The sequence below is a fragment of the Zosterops lateralis genome (genome assembly GCF_965231275.1).
Source record: "Zosterops lateralis genome assembly, chromosome: 30".
In the NCBI taxonomy this organism is placed as follows: domain Eukaryota; kingdom Metazoa; phylum Chordata; class Aves; order Passeriformes; family Zosteropidae; genus Zosterops; species Zosterops lateralis.
The window spans coordinates 6009843-6030740 of record NC_139790.1 but is presented as its reverse complement, the minus strand read 5'-3'; the positions used below and the strand labels follow the sequence as shown (position 1 = coordinate 6030740).

The 20898-nt window shown below is 59.7% G+C and overlaps 1 protein-coding gene across 12 annotated transcripts; it reads left to right on the top strand.

Moving 5' to 3' along the window:
* Nucleotides 1-262: 262 nt before the first annotated feature.
* On the top strand, nt 263-20861 carry CAMK2B (calcium/calmodulin dependent protein kinase II beta). 12 transcript variants are annotated; one of them, XM_083880316.1, is made up of 21 exons: nt 263-369; nt 3085-3179; nt 4984-5043; nt 5328-5382; nt 5484-5549; nt 7792-7864; nt 8530-8632; nt 8980-9063; nt 9548-9642; nt 9858-9980; nt 10065-10148; nt 10796-10838; nt 11294-11368; nt 13358-13395; nt 13481-13552; nt 15094-15138; nt 15374-15422; nt 18339-18414; nt 18498-18592; nt 18880-19114; nt 19183-20861. In XM_083880316.1, exons 1-20 carry the CDS (start codon nt 305-307, stop codon nt 19110-19112), a joined length of 1629 nt encoding a protein of 542 aa, XP_083736442.1. In that variant the 5' UTR covers nt 263-304; the 3' UTR covers nt 19113-19114; nt 19183-20861. The 12 variants fall into 12 exon arrangements, with proteins under 12 accessions (XP_083736442.1, XP_083736437.1, XP_083736440.1 ...); XM_083880311.1 differs by having other exon boundaries at nt 18802-19114; XM_083880314.1 differs by having other exon boundaries at nt 13355-13395.
* Nucleotides 20862-20898: the final 37 nt, after the last annotated feature.

Here is a 20898-nt window from a genome sequence, read left to right as displayed (position 1 = left end):
ATCCCGCTCCCCGGGGTGATTTGGCATAAAGGGGTCCCGAGGTTGGGGGGTCTAGTTATGGGGCCCTTGTGGAGACAAGGGGGATCTCCCCGGAGTGCGGGGGCAGGTCCGAGTTGGGGGGTGTCCCGCGGAGGGGGTTGGGGGGGGATCCCAGGCGGGGGGTGGGGAGGGGGGCGGCGGGGGCTGTCCCGGGCTGGAGCCTCCCCCGGCCCGGCGCCTCCCCCCGCCCCCCCGAGCCGGGCGGAGCCGGAGCCGAGCGGAGCCGGTGCCGGGGCGGCTCATTGCGGCGCGGCGCGGCGGCAGCATGGCTACCACCGTGCCCTGCACCCGTTTCACCGACGAGTACCAGCTCTACGAGGAGATCGGCAAGTAAGGGCGGCGGCCCCGGCCCCGGTCCCGGTCTCGGCCCCGGGGCGCGGCGGGGGCGGGGGGCGCTGCCCAGGGCTTGGGAAGCCTCTCGGTGCAGACGTGACGCATCCCCCTCCCTCCCCCCACCCCGGGATGGGACACCCGGGACTGGCCCCCCCCGCCCCCCCGGGACCGGCCCCCCCCCCCCAGCCCACCCCCCCGGGACCGGCCCTGCCCAGATTCCCCCCCCCCCCCCCGGTACTGCCCTCCCCCCGGCATTGGTCCTGCCCCCCCCACTGGCCCCCACCCCTTATACCGCCCCCCTCCTGGGGCCTTCCAGCCCTCCTCGGCGGCCCGGACCCCTTAGCTCCTCTGGGCTCCCTCCCCTCCCCATAATCCCCTCCTAGTCCCTGCAGCCCCCTTGTTCGCCAAGGTTTCCCCATCCTTATGGACCCTCACCTTTCGACTCCCTGATCTTTCCTCATTCCCCCAGCCCTGGTCACCCTAGACCCCTCCTCCATCCCTCCAGATCCCCTGCAGTCCCCAGTCACCTGTCCCTAGAGACCTCTCACTCAGTTCTTATAGCTGCCCTTGACCCTGTAGACATTCCATCCTTACAGACCCCCCCAATTCCTCCTCAAAACCCCCAGTTTTCACAGATTCCCCCAGCACTTACAATCCTGCCCCTGGCTCCTGCAGACCCCATCAGTCCTTAAAGCCCCCTCGCTCCAATAGAACCCCCATTCTCATAGATCACTCATCCCCACAGATGCCTCCCCATCCTTACAGACCCCCCCGCCCCCCATGTTCTCTGGTCCTTGTAGAGATCCCTATCCCTCCAGACAGCACCCCCCCCCAAAGCTCCTACAAACCCCCACTCCCTCCAGTCCTCCTAGGCCCCCTGATCACTTCCAAACCCTCCACCTGCCTCAGTCCTGATAGACTCCCCCCTCCCTAGTCCTTACAGCTCCCCTATAGACACCCCCCATTCTCCAGACCATCCTTGAGTATTTATAGGCACCTCCTCCTTTTAGACCTCGTCCCTTTTCAGGACCCCCTGGCCCCTCACCCTGATGGATTTCCTCATCACTCCAGCCTCCCCCCATTTCCATAGACCCTCCCCCATCTCCATGTGCCCCCCCCCAATCCCTCTCCCCTCTGGTCCTTTTAGACCATACTTCTCCTATCCCCTATTAGACCCTTTTGGACCTTATATAACTCCCAAAATCCACTTCCCTTTCGGGTCCTTATAGATTACAGCCCTCCTGGGCCCACTGGGCCTTAAAGATTCCCAGGTCCCCTCTGCTGCCCTGAATCCTTCCAAGCCCCCCAGCTCTGCCCCCTGCATCATGACCCTCTCGGGTGGGTGTTGTGGGGAGCTGAAGAGGAGCTATTTCTGGAGAAGGTTAATTTGCCCCCAAGGCCATGGGGGTTGCAGTTCCCCCCCTGCATCCATGGGCAGGGATTGGTGGGGAGTAAAATGTGGGGGGAGAGGGTCAGACCTTTTGTGAGGGGGATTGCACCACCACCCCCCTAGACTGGGGGAACATTTTGCAGGGGTGGCTGTAGTCCCTTTGGGGGTACCAGTAGGGGGAACATAGTGCCAGCTGGGGGCTGTTCTGTCGGCCTGCCCAAAATCCTGCCCATCCTGGTTGTCATGGCAACGTGGTCCTTTTTCCCCCTTCCCATCTCTCAGTGTAGCCTGCCAGCCATCGCGCATGTGTCCCCCCCTCACTGGTGTGGGGGGGGGACGTTGCTCTCGCCAGGGGGAAACTGAGGCATGGCTTGGGCCATGACAGTGTGCGCCCCCCCTCAGGGGCTGGCACTCACTATGTCCTCTGTCCCAGGAGCCGTATGGGGAAGGGAGGGTTCAGGGCCCTGGGAACCCCCACTTTTCCCCTGGTAGTGCAAGGGTCCCCACTCTTCTAGCCAGCATGGGGCCGTTGGTGCCTGAGGACATTGGGTGGTGGCAGGAGACAGCCAAGCCCTGCGCCCTTCCCAGGGCACATGTCCAACACAGCACCCTCTCCATGGCAGGACTGGGGTGGTGCTGGTCTCAGCCATGTCATCAACCAGTTATGGGGATCTCCTCTGTGTGTCCTGATGCTGCCTTGACCCCTCCAGAAGGGAGGGGCCTGTTGAGCAGGGAACAGGCAGGAGATGTGCAGGGACATGGATCCTGGAAACGGGACAGGTGCTGATGGCACTTGAAGGGGCTGCAGGTCCTTCTGCCTGGCATGGGCACGACCGTGCTTTTCTTATCTCTGTCCCTGTCCCTGGGGTGTTGGTGGCTGCCAGGTCCCTATACTCACAGCTGGGTCCTGTGCTTACTGCCACTGCCACCACTGTCACAACCACTACCATCATCACCATAACCGCCACCACCACGGCCACTGCTGCCATCCGGGCCACCCACTGTTCCCATGGCAACGAGCTGCCGGTGCTGGATCCTTCCTGCGACCCCCCCCCCCCCCCACCCCGCAATGATACGTGGCACAGAGCCCCCCCTCCAGCCTCTTCACCCCAGCCATCCCCTGCTGCCCCCCCAGCACACCCACAGTAGGGGCCCAGTGTGTCAGGGTGCTCCCTCCCCACCTCTGTCTCAGGGTTCACTCCCCGGTGCTGAGTCACTGTGGGTGCAGCCCCCTGACCTCGGGTGCTGAGTCATGGGTGGCAGCCACCCCCTACCCACCCCCCAAAGGTGCTTTGGGGTGTGCTGAGCCTGTCCCTCCCCAGGGGAGCTTTCTCAGTTGTCCGGCGCTGTGTCAAGCTCTGCACTGGCCATGAGTATGCTGCTAAGATCATCAACACCAAAAAGCTCTCAGCCAGAGGTAGGACCCCCAGTAACCCTGGGACTCCCCAAGACCCCTCTGGCACCCAAGGGGGTCACTCCCTGACATCCCTGGTACCTGTGATAACCCCTGGTGCCTATGGCACCTCTGATACCCCTGGTGCCCATGACACCTGTGACAGTTGTGACCCCAGTGGTACTGGTGACACTGGATGCCACTGAAGGGGGGACAGGGTGAACGCTCCAGGGGGTGGGGTCTGGCCCTACGTATCCCCGTTATACCCCTTGCTGCCTCCCCCAGGGCTCCTCAGAACTTCATCTGTCCCTGAGGGGTGTCCTGCAGGTACACAGGTGTAAGCAGATGGCAGAGGGGGAGAGTGTGCATGGACAGGTGCAAGCTCTGTGTGTGCTTGTATGTTAGCTGTGTGTGTGCAGGTGGGAGCTGTGTGTGCACAGGTGTGTGCAATGTGTACATGGCGGTGTGTGTGATGGTGGATATGTGCACACATGGGCAGTGAGGGGTACCTGAGTGTGCACAGGGTCGTGTTCATGGTGCTTGCTCATATGTGTGTTCATGGTGTGTATGTGCACACACTTATGAGAAGTGTTTGTGTGTGTGTCTGTGTGTGTGTGTGCATGCTCTGTGTGCACCCAGGTGTGAGCAGAGTGTGTCAGCAGGGCTATGGGTGTGCACATGTCAACAGTGGGTGCATGTGTGTGTGCTTGCACATGAGGGTAGACACTGCTGTGTGTGCAGATCTGTGAACAGCGTGGGTGCCTGTGGGGTGGGGGGGTGCTCACAGCTCAGCAGTGGGGGTGTACAGGTGTTTGCAGGTGTGGGATGTGACAATGTGTGGGGGTGTAGATGTTTAGGATGTGCACCTGAATAAGAGGCAGCATAGTGTGGCACAGGGTGTGTGTGTGCTGTGTGCACACGTGTGTGTCTGTGGCTGTAGCTGTATGCACAGGTGTGAGCAGTGAGTGGAGCGGTGCACACGTGTGTGGACTGTGCGTGAGCTGTGTGCACATCTGTGCATGTATCTGTGTGCTGTCGTATGCAGACACATCCAGAGGTGCAGCTGCACACTCAAGCTCATGTGTGCATTCATAAAGTGGCTGTTCCAGGCACACATGTATAGAGTCACACATTCACAGCTGCACAGATGTACACACCTGCAACACATATGCACATGCAGGAACCACCACGCTCAGGGGTACAGCTGCATACTCCACATCACATACAAACACAGGTACAGTGACGCACATAAATCTGCACATGAGTGCAGCCACACACACGTGTATACCTGTGCACACAAGTACAACCACAGAGCTGTATGGCTGCACACATAGGTACACACAGGTACAGCCGCACAGTTGTCCACATGTGTGCACAACTGCAGGACACAGATACCCCTTCACACCTGGACATCCACACACCTGTATACCCACACACAGGTACAGCCACAGGTGCTTGCACACATGTGTACGCCCATCTATATGTGTGTACAGGCATGCACAGCCTCACACATGGGCACACATGTGAACATGCACGCCTGTGCACACCTGCACAGTGTGTGCATGTTTGTATCCACATGCACGCCCAACCCATGTGTGCATACATCCAAACCTGTACACACTTGCACATGTGCACACACAGACACACGCACAAGCGCACAGGTACAACCCCCACCTCTGCCCCCAGTGCATACCTGCACACCCCACAGAGCCACGTGCACTCTCACATGGGCATCTATGGCTCCTCTTGCTGGGGTTGGGCTGCTGTCAGGTGATGGAGGGGGAGTGGAGGAGCAGGACAGGTGCCCTCCTGACTACTGCCCCCCCAGACCACCAGAAGCTGGAGCGTGAGGCACGTATCTGCCGGCTGCTCAAGCACTCCAACATCGGTGAGTGACTGGGGACACCAGGGAGGGTTTCACCACTTGCTTGGGGCCACCCAAGGATGCCCTGAATGATACCCTGGGGATAATACACTGGGTGTCCCTCTGCGGATATATGGGGTCCCATCCTGGGTCCCTCTGGGTGCCACTTTTGGGACACTAGGTGGGGGTGTGGGCTGCATGTGACACAGACACGCATGGGTTCCACATGTAGTGGCTGGAAGAGGGGGCCAGGGAGTACATGGGGGGCTGAGACTGAGCCTGTCCCTGTCCCCATCTGGTCCCCACAGTGCGGCTCCATGACAGCATCTCCGAGGAGGGGTTTCATTACCTCGTCTTTGACCTGTGAGTGTGGTGGGAGGCTCCCAGAGCTTTGGGAGAGGCTCAGGGGATCCTGGGGGCTCCCGGGGGACCACAAGGTGATATGGTGCTTGGCTGCGTTTCAGGGTAACGGGTGGCGAGCTCTTTGAGGACATCGTGGCACGGGAGTACTACAGTGAGGCTGATGCCAGGTGAGCCTTCACCCTGCCACACACCCCTAAAGCCCTGAATGTCCCCAGCCACCTGTGCCCTGAACCCTGGGAGGCCTGCAGGAATGGGGTAGCTCCAGCAAGGCAGGCAGGGGGGCACCCAGTGGGAGGGGGGTGCACCCCCTCGGCTCCTGGTTTATTGTAACTCTTCCACTGGCTCCATCCTGCTGCTGGGTGGGGTGTGGCCCCCAGGGGGGGCCTCCCCATATTCCACTTCCCACCCCATGCTTCCCCCTCTGCCTCTGAATCCTGGCACTATCATGACCTATGCTGGGGGGGCTGGTGGCAAGTGGGGGCCCCCAGGGCCCCTCCTGTACTGTCTCCAGTCCCCCAGTGCCCTGTGTGCCACCATGTGCCCCTCCCCATGGTCTCTGGGCTTTCACAACATTGTTTCTCCCCCTCTCTCGTTCCCCTCATCTCCGCCCCCCCTGTCCCTGTCCCCCTCGTGCCCCTCACCTCCTCCATCCATTCTCCCCATCCCTCTGTCCCTCTCGTCTCCCATCACATTTTGCTCGGGCTCTGTGCGTGTCCATGTGTCCATCTGTGTGTCTGTTCGTCCCACCGCTGCCCTCTGCTTGCTGCCCCCCCCCAGCCGTTGCCCTCTGTTTTGCCTCCTACACCTGACCTTGCCCCCCAGAATGGCCCTTATCCTCCCATCCCCCTCTCCTGCCTCTTTCTCCCACCCCTTTACCCCCAACCTGTCCCCGCACCCTGACCGCCACTTCTTGCCTCCCACCCCTTTACCTCATCCCACCCCACCAACCTGCCCCCCCCACTCCCAGCCCCTTTATCTCATCCTGCCTTCCCATCCTGCCCCGTCTCCCACCCTCTACCCCTCCATCCTGCACCCCTTCACCCCTTCACCCCATCCTGCTCCCTTCCCATACCCTTTGCCCTCTCCTGCCCCCATATCCTGACCCTGCTCCCTCACCCCTCCATCCTGCATTCCTTCACCCCTTCACCCCATCCTGCCCCCCTCCCACACCCTTGGCCCTATCCTGCTCCCATATCCTGACCCTTCTCCCACCCCTAACCCTCCATCCTGCCCCCCTGCCCCCGCCCCCCGTTCTGTTTTGCAGTCACTGTGTCCATGAGCTCTTTGCCCGCGTTCCTCCCACCCATCACTTTGCCCCTGAGCAGAGGGAGCCGCAGGTCAGTATCTGGGGGGGGGCCGGGGGGGCCTTTTCCCCCTCGCTGCCCTCACCCACCGCTGCCCCCGCTTCCCGGCCCCCCGCACCACTCCTCAGGACCCTGCTGTGGGGCTTTCTCCTCACTCTTTTTTCTCCCTGACCCCCCTTTTTTGCCCCACCCCTCAAAGAGAGGTTGCCCCCCCTAATGCCCCTGCTCCCCCAGCTAGGTGAGGCCCCCCTTCACTCCCATTTCAGGCTCTCATCCTCTCCCCTTGCTCCTTCCCTCTTTCTTTCTTGTCTCGTCTCCATCTGCGCACCTCCCCCACCCCCCATCCTCTGTTCCCCCACTTCCCCTGTGAGTCCTGTCTGGGGGATCCCAGTGTCTGAGTGGCAGCAGGGATGGGGGGCTCCCATTAGGGACAGGGGGTAGGCACAAAAGCACCACTGGGATAACACCCCAAGGCTCTGTGCCGAGGTTTGAGCTCACCTGGTGAGTGCTGAGGGGTGACCCTCAGGGCAGTGGCCTCCCCAGGGATGAACCCTCAGCCAGTGATCATCCCCACCAAGATCACCCCCAGGTAGTGACCCCCAAGGGATGATCCCACAGGCCTGACCCCTAGTCAGTAACTCCCTTGAAGTGAAAACCCTTGGATGATGCTCCAGGGGTGACCCCTAAGGGATGACCTGCAGACAGTGATACGCCCCCAGGAGTGATACACCCCAGGAGGGAGTGACACCCTCAGGGACAACCGCCCCTCAGGTAGTGGCATCCCCATAGGTGTCCCCTAGGCAATTACCCACCCCAGGTGGGACTCTCCCCAAGGGTAACCCCTCTAGGTGACCCCCCCTCCCCGAGGTTGTGATCCCCCAGGAGTCCCTCCAGGAGTGACGCTCCAAGGCTGGAGTACAGAGGGATTGTCATGCACAGAACCCATACATCCAAGGTCACCACTTGTTTTTGTCAGTTCCCCTCTGTGTGCACTGGGGTCCTAGCAGTGAGACAGGGGGGCCAGATTGGAGGTGCAGGTCATGGACAGGGGGTGTGGGAGGTGGGGGAGCAGCATACCTCTGACCCCCTTGCCATTTGCATGCAGCCACTGCATCCAGCAGATCCTGGAGGCTGTCCTGCACTGTCACCAGATGGGGGTGGTCCACAGGGACCTCAAAGTAAGTGTGCCCTCCCAAGCCCCATCCATCCCTCTGCCCCTCTACCCCTCTCCCTCTAGCCAGTTCTTGGGGTCCCCACAACTTGGGAGTGGCCCTGGTCCGATGGATTCTGGGGAGTCACTGATGTCTTGCTGGGCTTGGGGGATCTCCTTAGCCCTGAACACTCCCAACTACCTTTTCTGGGGATGCGCGTGTGTCCCCCAGTTGTGGCATGGTTCTGTTCTCCTGCAGGGTCTCACTGCAACCCCCTGTCACCATTGCCCCAGGGGAAGTGTGAACTGGTGGGGATGGGGGGATGGGGGTGGGAGCAGCTGGAGATTGGCTGGGGGGGTCAGGGCAGGACACAAGGGGATGATGGGTGGGACATGGAGGGATGGTGGGATACACGGGGATGCTGGGATAGGGGGCCAATGCTGGGATGAGGCCAGTGAGACATGGGATGACCCTGAGCTGGCCATGGTGCTGTGCCATCAGGCACCCTCGGCCATTGGCAGAGGGCACCCACGGCCACAGCCCCATAGCAGAGAGCCAGCTGATGGGTAGGACTTGGTCAATGGCAGCAGTAAAGTCCCTCTTTTTGCCCCATCTCTCCTCTCTCTCCCCACTTATGTCTGTGCCCGTTGCTGTCCATTGCCTGGTGCTCCCTGTGCCCTATGACCGCTTAGCCGGAGAACCTGCTCCTGGCCAGCAAGTGCAAAGGGGCAGCAGTGAAACTGGCGGACTTTGGCCTTGCCATCGAGGTGCAGGGGGATCAACAGGCCTGGTTTGGTGAGTGCTGTTGCCCCCTCTGCCCACCACAGCCCTAGCCCCTGCCCACTGTGTCTGGCTCACAATGCCCCTGCAACTGTGTCTGCTGTGTCCCTTCATGTCCACTGAGTCCCTGCTCTGTTTCTACTGCATCTGCCCCATGTCCACCACAGCCCTATCCCATACCCACTATGTCCATGCCTCTGCCCACAGGATCTTGCCCTGTCCCCACCATGTCTGCCCCTGCCTTGCACATCCCTGCCCCATGCTTATGTTCCAGTCCTGTGTCCTGCACTGTATCCTGTCCTTGTCCCCTCCCATTGTGGCTCACCTGTCTCTTCTCACCCATCTCTCTGTCACTGTTACAGGATTTGCTGGCACACCTGGCTACCTGTCCCCTGAGGTCCTGCGCAAAGAGGCCTACGGCAAACCAGTGGACATCTGGGCATGTGGTAAGAGCCAATCCCTGCTGAGTCCCTTCCTGGTCCCTGCCCCTTCTCTGCCCCCATCCCAGACCTGGCCCCAGTCCCAATCCTAAACCCTGGCCTGTCCCTACCCTGATCCCTGCCCAGCTCCTGCCCAATGCCTGCCCAATTCCATCCTACCTGGTCCCATTCTGATTCCATCCCACTCCCATTCTGGCACTTTGCAGGCTCCATTCTAGTCTTATCCCATTCCCATCCTAGTCTCATCCTCTTTCCCATCCCATTTCTGTGCTGGTTCCAGTCCCTTTTCCAGCTCTGATCCCATCCTGGGCCGTCCCATGCCATGTGTCCCAGCAGTGCCACACTGTCCCCTGTCCATGCCGTCCTGGCAGCACAGGGGACAGGTCACGTTGGGAAAAACTGCTTTGTCATGAGGACATTGCAGAGGCGGAGGGAGCCAGGGGTGGTTTGGGATCCCTACACTCCCCTAACCCCACTCTCCCTGGCTCAGGGGTCATCCTGTACATCCTGCTGGTGGGCTACCCGCCGTTCTGGGATGAAGACCAGCACAAACTCTACCAGCAAATCAAGGCCGGGGCCTACGATGTAAGTCCCCGGTGCCAGGACCCCATGCCCAGCTGGCCCATTAACTCTGGAACCTACTGAGGGACAGTACAGCTAATCTTTAGCAGGCAGAGCCTGGGGGTGGCTTTGGGCCATGTCTTTGGTGGCTGGCTGGGCTTATGTAGGGATGTGGAGTGACACATGCCATGGAGCTGCCCCTTCACAGCTGTCACCCTCCTGTCCTTGTGCTTCCCCAGTTCCCTTCACCTGAGTGGGACACAGTCACCCCCGAAGCGAAAAACCTCATCAATCAGATGCTGACCATCAACCCTGCCAAGCGCATCACAGCCCACGAGGCCCTCAAGCATCCGTGGGTCTGCGTAAGTGTGGTGTATCCCCCCAGTGCGTATCACCCCAGTACAGTGACTGCTGGCACCTGGTGCTGACCCCACTGTTCCCCACAGCAACGTTCTACCGTGGCCTCCATGATGCACAGGCAGGAGACAGTGGAGTGTTTGAAGAAGTTCAATGCCCGAAGGAAGCTCAAGGTGAGGGGACTGGTGGGGGAGGCGTGGGCTGGGGTCAATGCATATTATCCCAGCATCACTCTGCCTCTCCACGGGGCTCTCCTGTGGGACTCACCCCTGTCCACTGTGGTACCTCTGCCCTGCCTTCTGTGAGACATTCTCCTGTTCGCTGTGGCACCCCTGCCTTGCCCCCTCTGTCAGAACCTGGTATGACACATTCCTACCCCATCACGCATCAGGGCCTTCCTGTGCCCTTCCATGGGGCACAATCCCTTCCCATTGTGTCTTGCGGTTCCACTCTGGTGTGCCTGGTGCTCTGCTGTGGTCTTTGGTCCCATCCCAGTGACAGTGAGACACAGTCCCACCATGTCCCTGCCAAATATCTTGCCCTGTGCCATGGCTCTAGCCTGCACCTGTCCAGCTGCACCCCCTTACCTACACCCTCTATCCCATTGCCTGGTCCCATGCCTCTGTCCTGCCCCCTAGTCCTGCAAATCCCTCTCCCAATTCCCAGTCCCATGGGCCACTTCCTGTACCGTCTCCATCCCATCACCCCATTTCTCCCCCTCCATCCCACCCACTCCCATCACTCCGTGTGCTCCCAGGGCCCCATCCTGCCTGTCTCACCCCAGCACCCTCTCCCCTGCTCACCCTGCCCCTCCCTGCAGGGTGCCATCCTCACCACCATGTTGGCTACCAGGAACTTCTCAGGTAAGGGGGGGCTCCCACTGGCGGGGGGGGCCGGGGGCTGCAGCTCCCCCTCCAAAGCTCCCCCCTGGGCCGGTGCCCCCCTCTCTCTATCTTGCTGTCTTTCTCTCTTTCTCCCCTCCCTTCCTTAACCCCCCCACCCATTTTTTCCCCATCGGTGAGGACGGGGGATGTGGTAGCCAAGGTGGGGGCAGGACGTGGCCCCCCCCGCCCCACGCACACAGCAGCAGGTAGTGCCCGGTCCCCGTGTGTCCCCCCCCACTCCGGTGGCTGGCGGGGGACGACACGGGGCGGGGGATGGAACAGCACCAGCCACCCCAGGCCTGAGGCCAGGGTGATGGGCACCTCAGGAATTCTTGTTTCGGGGGTGGGGGGAAGGTGGGGGTCCCGGCTGCAGCCCCTCCCCCCCCTCCCTAACAGGAGCTCTGCTCCCTCTCTCTCTCTCTCGTGGCCCGCAGTGGGCAGACAGACCACCGCTCCTCCCACCATGTCGGCGGCCGCTGCCGGGGCCCCCCTGGGGCTGGTGGAACAAGGTAGACGCGTCCGCAAAGGGCCCCCCCGGCCCCGCCGGCCCTGCTTGGTCTCTGTGTGTCCCCAGATCCTTTATCCCTATGTCACCCTCTTCTCCCAACCATCCTCCCTGCCTCCTACCTCCCCAGCGGGTTTCGGGTACCCTCCTCGGAAATTGGAGCACATGCATGGCCCCCTGGCTCTGCGCCCCACTGGAGCCCTCCAGCCTCTCCCCCTCCCCGCTGGCAACAAGAGATGCTGCTGTCCCCCCTGCTGTCAACCCGCAGCTGGCCCCGGGGGAGGGGTCTCTGCACCAGCCCCCAGCCCCAAGGCAGGGCTGCTGAGTGCTTGACCCTGGGGGCCGGTGGTTCCTGGAAGGGGACACACCGGTGGCATCCCCAGGGTGACATCTGGATCAACAGTGGGGAGCAAATTGGGGGAATAATTTTAGGGTGTGTCTCCCCACTGCCCCCACCCCACGGCACTGCCCTCCTCATGCAGACAGGGGGGGCACACCGGTGCATGTAAGGGGGAGCAAATGGGCTGCATGTCCTATATCTCCCCCTGCCCTCCCCTGTGTCCCCGACCCCGCATGTGCCCCTCCTCGCATGTGTCTCCCTCCGGCACGTGCCCCCCCAGCATGTGCCTCCCCACAGCTTTTGAGAGCTGCAGCCAGTGTTTGTGATGCTGCGAAACACTCGGTGGGTCTTAAACCATCCCCCATACAAAGGGCTACCACTGGCCCCCCTGCCAGGGGTCCCCCTCTCCCGCCCTCCAATTTGGCTCTGGTTTAAACCCCCACCTCTCAGCACCCGCCTGCTTTCAGAGGAGGGACCGGGACCCTTGGGGACACCCTGCTAGGGACTCCTGAGGAGACATAGGTCCACAGGGGAGGAATGTGTGGGTCATCTCCGCATCTGCCCGCCCCCTCCTTTTGTGCTGATGGGTGCCACTCTGCTGTCACTGGACTTGTCACCGCACCTCCCTCCTCAACTTGTGATGCCAGCGGGGGGAGGGGTCCCTCAGTGTGGAGGAATGACAAGGATGCTTAAGGTGACACCCCCTGCCTTCCACACCCCCACAGCCACTTGTGTCCCCGTCACCCCCTATTCCCCCACTGGCCAGAGATCGTGGTAGTAGTGACAGATGTTCATACCCGTGCCTGTCCTTGTCCCCCTCCAGGGAGACGGGGGGGCACAGGCAGCTGTCCCCACCCCCTGTACTCAACTCATCTTTTTTATGTTCTTTTTTTATGTTTTTTTCCCTTTTCCTCCTTCCCACATCCCGTTTCTCTCTTGTCCCCCTCCCCACTCCTCTCTCTCGCTTTCCTCTCTGCATTTCTCCAAGGTAAGCCAGCCCAGTCCCCCCCATGTGGGGGCCACCAGGATGGGGACTCCCCTCAGGTTGGGGGCACCTCCTCCCCCAGTCTGAGGACTCACTGAGGTTGGGGACCCTCCCTTCAGCATGGGGACACCCTTCCTGGATGGGGATATCCACTGGTTGAGGACATCCCTCCCAGGATGGGGACAGCTCCCAACGTTGGGGATCCTCCTGAGTTTGGGAACCTCCCACTAGGATGGGGACACCGACCAGGATGGGGATGGCCTCACAAGGTTGGGGAAACCCCTCCCTGGGTGGGGCCGCTCTCTTCCCTCAGGATGAGGATCTTCCTGAGGTTGGAGACCCCTCCAGGTTGGGGACACCCCTCTCAGCATAGAGAATCTCCCCAACTGGGGATTCCTGGGATGGGGACACCCCACCCAGCATGGGGACACCCCTCAAAATGGAGATCCCCTTACAATGGGGACACCCCTCCCTGCATGGGGGCCACCCCTCCAAGATGGGGACACCACTTTCCTCCTATGTTCCCCTTCTCTGACACTGGGGTGGCAGGTGCTGCCAGCACCCAGGGTGGGATCAGGTTGGGTGGCTGGGAAGGGTCTGGGTTTGGGGGGACATGCAGTGTCCCTTGTGCTGGAGGGGAGCACTGACACTGTCTCCCCCCACAGCAGCTAAGAGCTTACTGAACAAGAAGGCGGATGGCGTGAAGGTGAGGGGCCAGAGGGGCCAGAGGGAGGCTGGGGTGGGCTGCTTCCCCCCCATACTACTGAGCCCCTTCCATCTCTCCCCTCCAGCCCCAGACCAACAGCACCAAAGGCAGTGCCGGTGTCACCAGCCCCAAGGGGACCCTCCCACCCACAGCTCTGGTAGGTGCCCCCTACACTGCACCCCCCAGATCTCCTATCCCATCGGATCCATCCCACCAGCCCATCTCATCCATCACCATGCACGCACCCTGATTGGCTGTTCCTGGGGTCACTGGGGAAGGGGTGTCCCAAGGATGGAAAGGGGTGTGCAGGACATGGGCACAGGGTGACCCCGCTGGACAGACAAGGTGGGTAAAGGGTGCAGGCATGTGGACAGCCCCGCATCTCCCTCAGCCATGGGGACAATGACATGAGTGCAGGACACAATCATGCAGGTGTCCTACCACAGGGACAAGGTAGGTCCAGATCACAGACATAGAGATATTCCTGCCATGGGGACAGCAAGGTGGGTGCAGGATGTGGGTGTAAGGATGTCCTGTGACATGGGAACCAAGGATATGAGTATGGGGGTGCCCCGCCATGGGAACAAGGTGGGTGCAGGGTACAGGCATAGATGCCCCAAAATGGGGATAAGGTACAGGCAGGAGGATCCTGGTGACGTGGATTGCATCGTGGGTGAAGGGTTGGGGGATGGGGGCACCCTGTGTTGCCAATGGCAAGGCAAGTGGAAGGTCACAAGGATGAGGCTGCCGACTGTGACCTCACAGGTGAGGTAAGTGCAGGATCCAGACAGGACCGCCCAGCTGGCACAGGGAGTGTGGGACACAAGTAAAAGTGTGGCTGTCTAGAATAGCAGGTGCAGGATTTGGGGGTGCTCTGGCAATGCCAACAGCAAGGTAGGTGCAGGATGTGGGTGCAGGGGTGCTCGCTGTGATCTTTAGGCCACAAAGGGTGTAGCACAAGGGCAAGGGCATGGTACTATGAGGGCAGGATACAGGCAGGATGATGCCCAGCTGTCACAGAGTACTGTGCATTGAGGAAGGTGTGCCTGGTTGGTCAGTGAGTGCAGGATATGGAGGAAGGGGTGCCTACCTCACACAGTGAGGATGGATGCAGGCAGTGGGAAGCTGTGGATGGGGGCGGTGCTTGGGATGTGGGCACCGGGATGGTCAGGATCCAGACACAGGGACGGTTGGGATGCAAGCTGAGGGATGCTTGGAATGCAGGCAGTGCAACTGTTGGGATGCAGACAGTGGGATGGTCTGGGTGCAAGCTGAGGGATGCACAAGGATATGGGCAGTGCTTGGAATGCAGGCATCAGGATGGTTTGGATTCAGACATAGGGATGCCCAAGATGCTCAGATGCATGGTGAGTGGAGCCCCTGGGCACTGGGATGCAGGACAGGGGCACAAAGCTGCCCCCCAGCCCATCCTTTTGGCCTCACTTTGTCTCTGCCCTGGCTCTGCCCACCTCTTTTCTCCCTTTCTTCCCCCTTCATGTCTGTGAATTAAACCATTTGGCTTTGCTGGACTAATGACTCTCTGCTTCTCTCCCCCCTCTCTATCCCCCTCCCAAATCTGGTCTGGGTCTCTCCTCGCCCCTGTCCATGTGCTGCTCAATCCGTCGTCCCCCCTCGTTGTCCCCTCTGGGCTCTCGCTTCCCCCCACCCCCGCCTCTGTCTCTCTCCCTTCTACTGTAGGAGCCTCAAACTACTGTAATTCATAACCCCGCGGACGGCACCAAGGTATCGCTACCCCTGCTTTCCACCTCCATCCTCCCCCCAGCATCAGCCATGTCGTGAGGGGGGGTGATGTGGACCAGGAGTGTGTACAGGGTGCAGTCACAGCAGGGTCTCCCCGTGGCATCCAGCATCACTGGGGTCCTGCCAAGCCCTGGCCGGGCTTGTCCCCCGTCCCCCCGGGGCCAGATCTGACCCCCCTGTTTGTGTCTTCCCCCCACCGCCGCCGTCCTGTGAGCAGGAGTCCTCCGACAGCACCAACACCACCATTGAGGACGAGGACACCAAAGGTGACGGGCGCAGGGGGCGGCAGGGTTGCACTGGGATGCACTGGGTGGGAGCTGGGATGCACTGGGGTGCTGCTAGGACGCATTGGATTGCACTGGAATGGCACTGGTGTGCACTGAGAGGGTCTTGAAATGCACTGGGATGGTGCTAGGATGGCACCAGTATGCATTGGGGTGCACTGGAATGGTACTGGGATGAACTGGGATGGCTTCAGTATGCACTGGTATGGCACTGTGATGGACAGTTGTGGTGACACTAGGATGCATTGGGATGCACTGGGAGTGTGCTAGAATGCACTGGGGTGGAGCTGGTGTGTGCTAGGATGACACTAAGATGCACTAGGGTGCACTGGAATGGGACTGGGATGGCAATAGTATGGCACCAGAATGCATTTGGTTCAGTGGAATGCACGGGAGCAGCTCTGAAATACAGTGGGATGGAGCTGGAATGGCAAAGGATGTGTTAGGGTGCACTGGAACGGCAGTAGGATGCATTGGGGTGGCACCAGGATGCACCAGGAATGTGCTGGATGGAATGCACTGGAATAGAGCTGCAATGCATTGGGTTGGCACCAGGATGCCTTGGATTGCACTGGGATGAACTGGGGTGGAACTGGCATGGCACAAAGATGCAGTTGGTGCACGAAGATGTGCTGGAACAGCAGTGGAATGCACTGGGTGGGATTTGGGATGGCAACAGGATGCATTGGGATGGCACTGGGATAGTGCTAGGATTCACTGGGGTACACTGGAATGGCACAGGGATGGCATCAGGACGCATTATGGTTGTACTGGGATATTTCTGGGATGCACTGGGCGAGTGTTCAAATGCACTGGAATGGATCTGGAGTGTGCTAGGCTGGAGCTGGGCTGACAGTAGGATTCATTGAGATAGCACCAGAATGCACTGTGAGCATGCTGGCAGGGTACTAGGATGCATTGGGGTGCACTTGGATGGAAATGGTATAGACTGTGACATTCTGGAATGGCACTGGAATGGCAACTGGAGTTCGTTGAAAAGGCACTGGGGTGGCATCAGGATGCACTGTGATGATACTGGGACACAGTGGGATGGTACCAAGAGGTGCTCTGGGTAGAACTGGACTGTACTGGGATGTACTGGGATGCCCTGGAATAGCAGTGAGACACAGTATGTTGGCACTGACATGTTGCGAGAAGTCATTGACACAAACTGGAGTGTACTGTTAAACTCTGGAGTAGTACTGGGTCATACTGGGATAGAAATGGGCTGTGTTGGAATGCACAGTAGTGGCACTGGGAGGCACTAGGAGGGCACAGGAGTGGCACTGGGATGCACTGGGACAAACTGGGTTATAGTGAAGTGGCACTGAGGTGGTTGGAACACGTTAGGGTGACAAAAGAATGCACTGGGGAGCTTTGGGATACAGTAGAATGGTACTAAGATTAATTTGAGATGCATTGGAGTGGCCATGGGATGCTCTGGATGGAACTTGGGTATACTGGCATGCACTACTAGAATGGAACTAGGATGCACTGGGAAACAGTAGAATGGTACTGCAATGCATTGGAATGGTACTGGGATGTATTGGGATATACTGGAATAACATTGGGACACAGGAGATTGGCACAGAGATGCAGTGAGATATTACTGGGATGCACCAGGGAAAACTGGAGTGTACTGGTATGCTCTGGAATAGCACTGGGAGATACTGGGACGGAGCTGGGCCGTGTTGGATTGCACTCAGGTGGCACTGGGATGCACTAGGATAAAACTAAGGTGACTGGGATGGCATCAGGATGAAGTGAGTCACTGGGATATAGAGGGATGGGCTACACTGGAATGATACTGGAACACACTGCAATTGCACTGGAACACACTGGAATTCAACAGCATGATGCTGGGATGCACTGGGATGGAACTGGGCTGAACTAGAATATACTAGAAGGGCACTGGGCCACAGTAGGTTGGCACTGGGTTGCACTGAAATGCAGTGAGATGGCCCTGAGATGTACTGGTGTAAACTGGGGTATATTGGGATGCCCTGGAATGGTATTGGAACACTCTGGGATGTGACTAAAATGTAGTGGAATGGCACTGGAATGGCACTAGAGTGGACTGGGCTGTCACTGGAATGCAGTAGGATTGCACTAGGCTGTAACTGGGGTATGTTGGAATGCACTGGACTGCCCCTGGGATGCACTTGAAAGCAACAAGATGGCATTGGGATGCATCAGAGTACATTGGAGCCTCTCTGGGATGCACTAGGATTGCACTGAGATGTATCAGGATGCACTTGCATGGAACTGTGAGGGTACTGGGATGCACTGGAATAGCACTGACACACAGTGGGATGGCACTGGGAAACTAGTATGGAACCAGCTGTTTTGGGATGTACTAGAATGACACTGGGATATACTGGGACTTGCAGGAGTAGTGCTGGGATGCACTTGAAACTACTGGGACATGCTGAGCAGGCACTGGGATGCTTGAGCATGCTGGGAGGGCACTGGCAATGGGACATGCAGGGGTTGCACTGGGCTAACAATGAAACATGCTGAGAGGATTATGCAAATACTGGTGTGGCAGAGCTATGGGGGTCCTGGGAGCACAGTGGTCCCTATCTATCCCCAAGGGCCTTCTGTCCCCAAAGGGTGTCTGTCCTCAAGGTCCCTGTGTCTGCTTGTGTGGTCTGTCTGTCTGCCCTCGTGGTCAGTCTGTCTATCCCCAAGGTCCCTGTGTTCTTCCCCATGGTCCATCCCCATGGTCTGTCTGTCTGTCCCCAAGGTTTTTCTGCCCTCAAGGTCTGCCTTTCTGTCCCTGTGTCTGTCCCCATGTCTCCCCTTCATGTCCCATGTCCATCCCAACATCCCGTCCTCCCACTCCCACGGTGTCACCGGGGGGCTGGGGCGGTGGCGGTGACAGTGACGTGCCCCTAGCCCGCAAGCAGGAGATCATCAAGATCACGGAGCAGCTCATCGAAGCCGTCAACAACGGGGACTTCGAGGCCTACGCGTGAGTGGGGCAGGGCCGGGTGGGGCGGGGCAGGGCCGGGTGGGGCGGGGCCAAGCGGGGCCACTCTCACCTGCTGCCTGCAGGAAGATCTGCGACCCGGGGCTCACCTCCTTTGAACCTGAGGCACTGGGCAACCTGGTGGAGGGGATGGACTTCCACCGCTTCTACTTCGAGAACTGTGAGTAGCCGACCTGCCTGTGCCGCCTGCCCATCTTGCCTGCCCTGCCCATCCTCTCCCTGTCCAGCCCAACCCGATCCATCCTGTCCTGTCTCTTTCCCCACTGCCTGCCCATCTTGGTCACTTTGCCTGCCTGTCCCCAGCCCTCCCCTGCTGGGCCATCCGTTTGCTTGCACTGCCCCTGTCCCTGCCCCTTCTTCCCCTTCTAGTTCCTCACTCGTTCCCTGGCCTTGTTGGTGCGCATACCCCTGCCTGTGCCAGTCACGCTGACCTCAGCCGCCCCGCAGTGCTCTCCAAGAACAACAAGCCGATCCACACGACCATCCTGAACCCACACGTGCACGTCATTGGGGAGGACGCGGCCTGCATCGCCTACATTCGCCTCACCCAGTACATCGATGCGCAGGGCAGGCCCCGCACCAGCCAGTCCGAGGAGACCCGCGTCTGGCACCGCCGCGATGGCAAGTGGCAGAATGTCCACTTCCACGGTTCAGGGGCCCCCGTCGCCCCGCTGCAGTGAAGGTGAGGGTGGGCTTGGGGCTCAGGGGGATGAGGAGCCCCAATTCAGGCTCACCAGGGTGTCCCCACAGAGCTTGCGGTGGCTGTCCTGGTTCCAGCCCGATGGAGACGGCGATGGGAGCCGAGGCGGCAGCCGGAGCTGCGGCCCCCCCGAAGCACGCATCCGCATGCCTGTCCCCCCTACCCTGGCCCCTGCTCCCCCCTCCAGTGCCTGTGTTTGCAGAAAACAAAAAGAAAAAAAAAAAAAAAAAAAAAGCCAAAATGATGAAGACAACAAAAAAAAAAGGAAAAAATGAAAGGGGGAAAACCCACCCCAATCGAAAAACCCACCCACACCCCCAAATCCAACCCAGCCGCTCAGCCACAGGCGAGGGCGCTGGGGGGCTCAGCCCCCTCCCTCGGCCCGTCTCTGCTGGGGGTGGAAGGGGGGTCCCGGCCCCCCTCCCAGCTGTGCTCGTGGCGTGTTGCTGTCGCTGGTGGTGGATGATGTTCTTTGGGCTCCGCTTTGCTCTGTCCTGCCCCAGCCCCTGTACATAGAGAGAGCTATTTATTTTTGAATTCCCACGGGGGTGCCCAGCAATGGGGGGCTGCCAGGAGGTGAGTGAAGTGGGGGGGATACACACAGACTCTCTCCCCTCCACCCCACTCCAGTGCCTCCCCTGGGAGTGCTGCCTATGCAGGCCCGAGGCTTATTGTGGGCACTGCTGCGCAGGGAACACAGCAGGTGCCTTTGGGAGGGTCCACCAGTCGCACCCCTGCATCCCCATCCCAGTGATCCCCACTCCAGCACCCCATGCCACAGGTGCCACCTCCAGGTGCTGGCAGGTTTTGGCAAGGGGGATGTGGGTGCCATGTCAGGGGGCAGAGGGCAGCTGGGGGGGTGTTGGGGTTCAGGGTGGGAGGCTCAGGATGATCCAGCCAGCACTGACGCAGCATTGAAAGCACTTTAGACTAAGAGAATGGGTCTCTTAGGGGGGCACAGGCTGCTCTGCCGGAGACCCCCCCAGCACAGGGGCACCGGCAGTACATCCTGCACCCCCCCTCCCATGGCCAGCGCTCGGGGGGACCCCATCACCCCCAACCCCCCCATCCCTGGAGAGGCATCACTCAATTCCCAGGCACTCCCCATGCGATTCCCCAGGGCATCCCCACCATGCTGAGGGCTGGTTTTGGCTGGGGGAGAGGGGGTGGGATAGGCAGGGGATATTAATTATTTTTTAATTAGTCTGATGATTTCTCTGCATGCCCTTTGCGCGGGAGCAACCCTCGGGCGCTAATGCTGTATGTCGAGGAGCTGAGCTGTTCCTGTCCCATGAATGCTGGTGGATCGTTGCCAAATTTTTCTTTCCTCCCCTTTCCTCTCATTCTTTTTCTGTCTCCCCCTTCCCAGCATATCCCCACTCAATGTCCCTCTCCCCAAAAAAACCCTCTGTCTTTTCTTTCTGAGCCTTGTAAGTGTAAAAGATGACTCTGATTTCGTTTTTGTCTCGGGAAAACTGCAAATAAATTATGAGGAAAAACCAATGATCATTAAAGTAAGAGGTGGAGAGGGAAGGTCAAGTGCATTTGCCCCTGCTGGGGTGCCCAGGACATGTCCATCTGAAATCCCACCCTGGGATGCCGCAGAGAGGAAAGAGGGCTTCAACTGTCAAAAGATGACTTTATCCCCCTGGTCAATGCAGCCAGGGCATGGAAACAACCAGAGCACCACGAGGTACAGCCCAAGCCAAATTTTTCCCTTCCCGATGAGGAGGAAGAGGAGGCAGTGAGGGCTGCTGGGCCCTGGC

Excerpts from the sequence above, each read along its gene's own strand:
- CAMK2B (XM_083880307.1), top strand. The coding sequence starts at position 305 with ATGGCTACCACCGTGCCCTGCACCCGTTTCACCGACGAGTACCAGCTC. Across the intron at positions 370-3,084 it reads CTCTACGAGGAGATCGGCAA|GGGAGCTTTCTCAGTTGTCC; the intron begins GTAAGGGCGGCG and ends GTCCCTCCCCAG. Across the intron at positions 8,633-8,979 it reads GGATCAACAGGCCTGGTTTG|GATTTGCTGGCACACCTGGC; the intron begins GTGAGTGCTGTT and ends TCACTGTTACAG.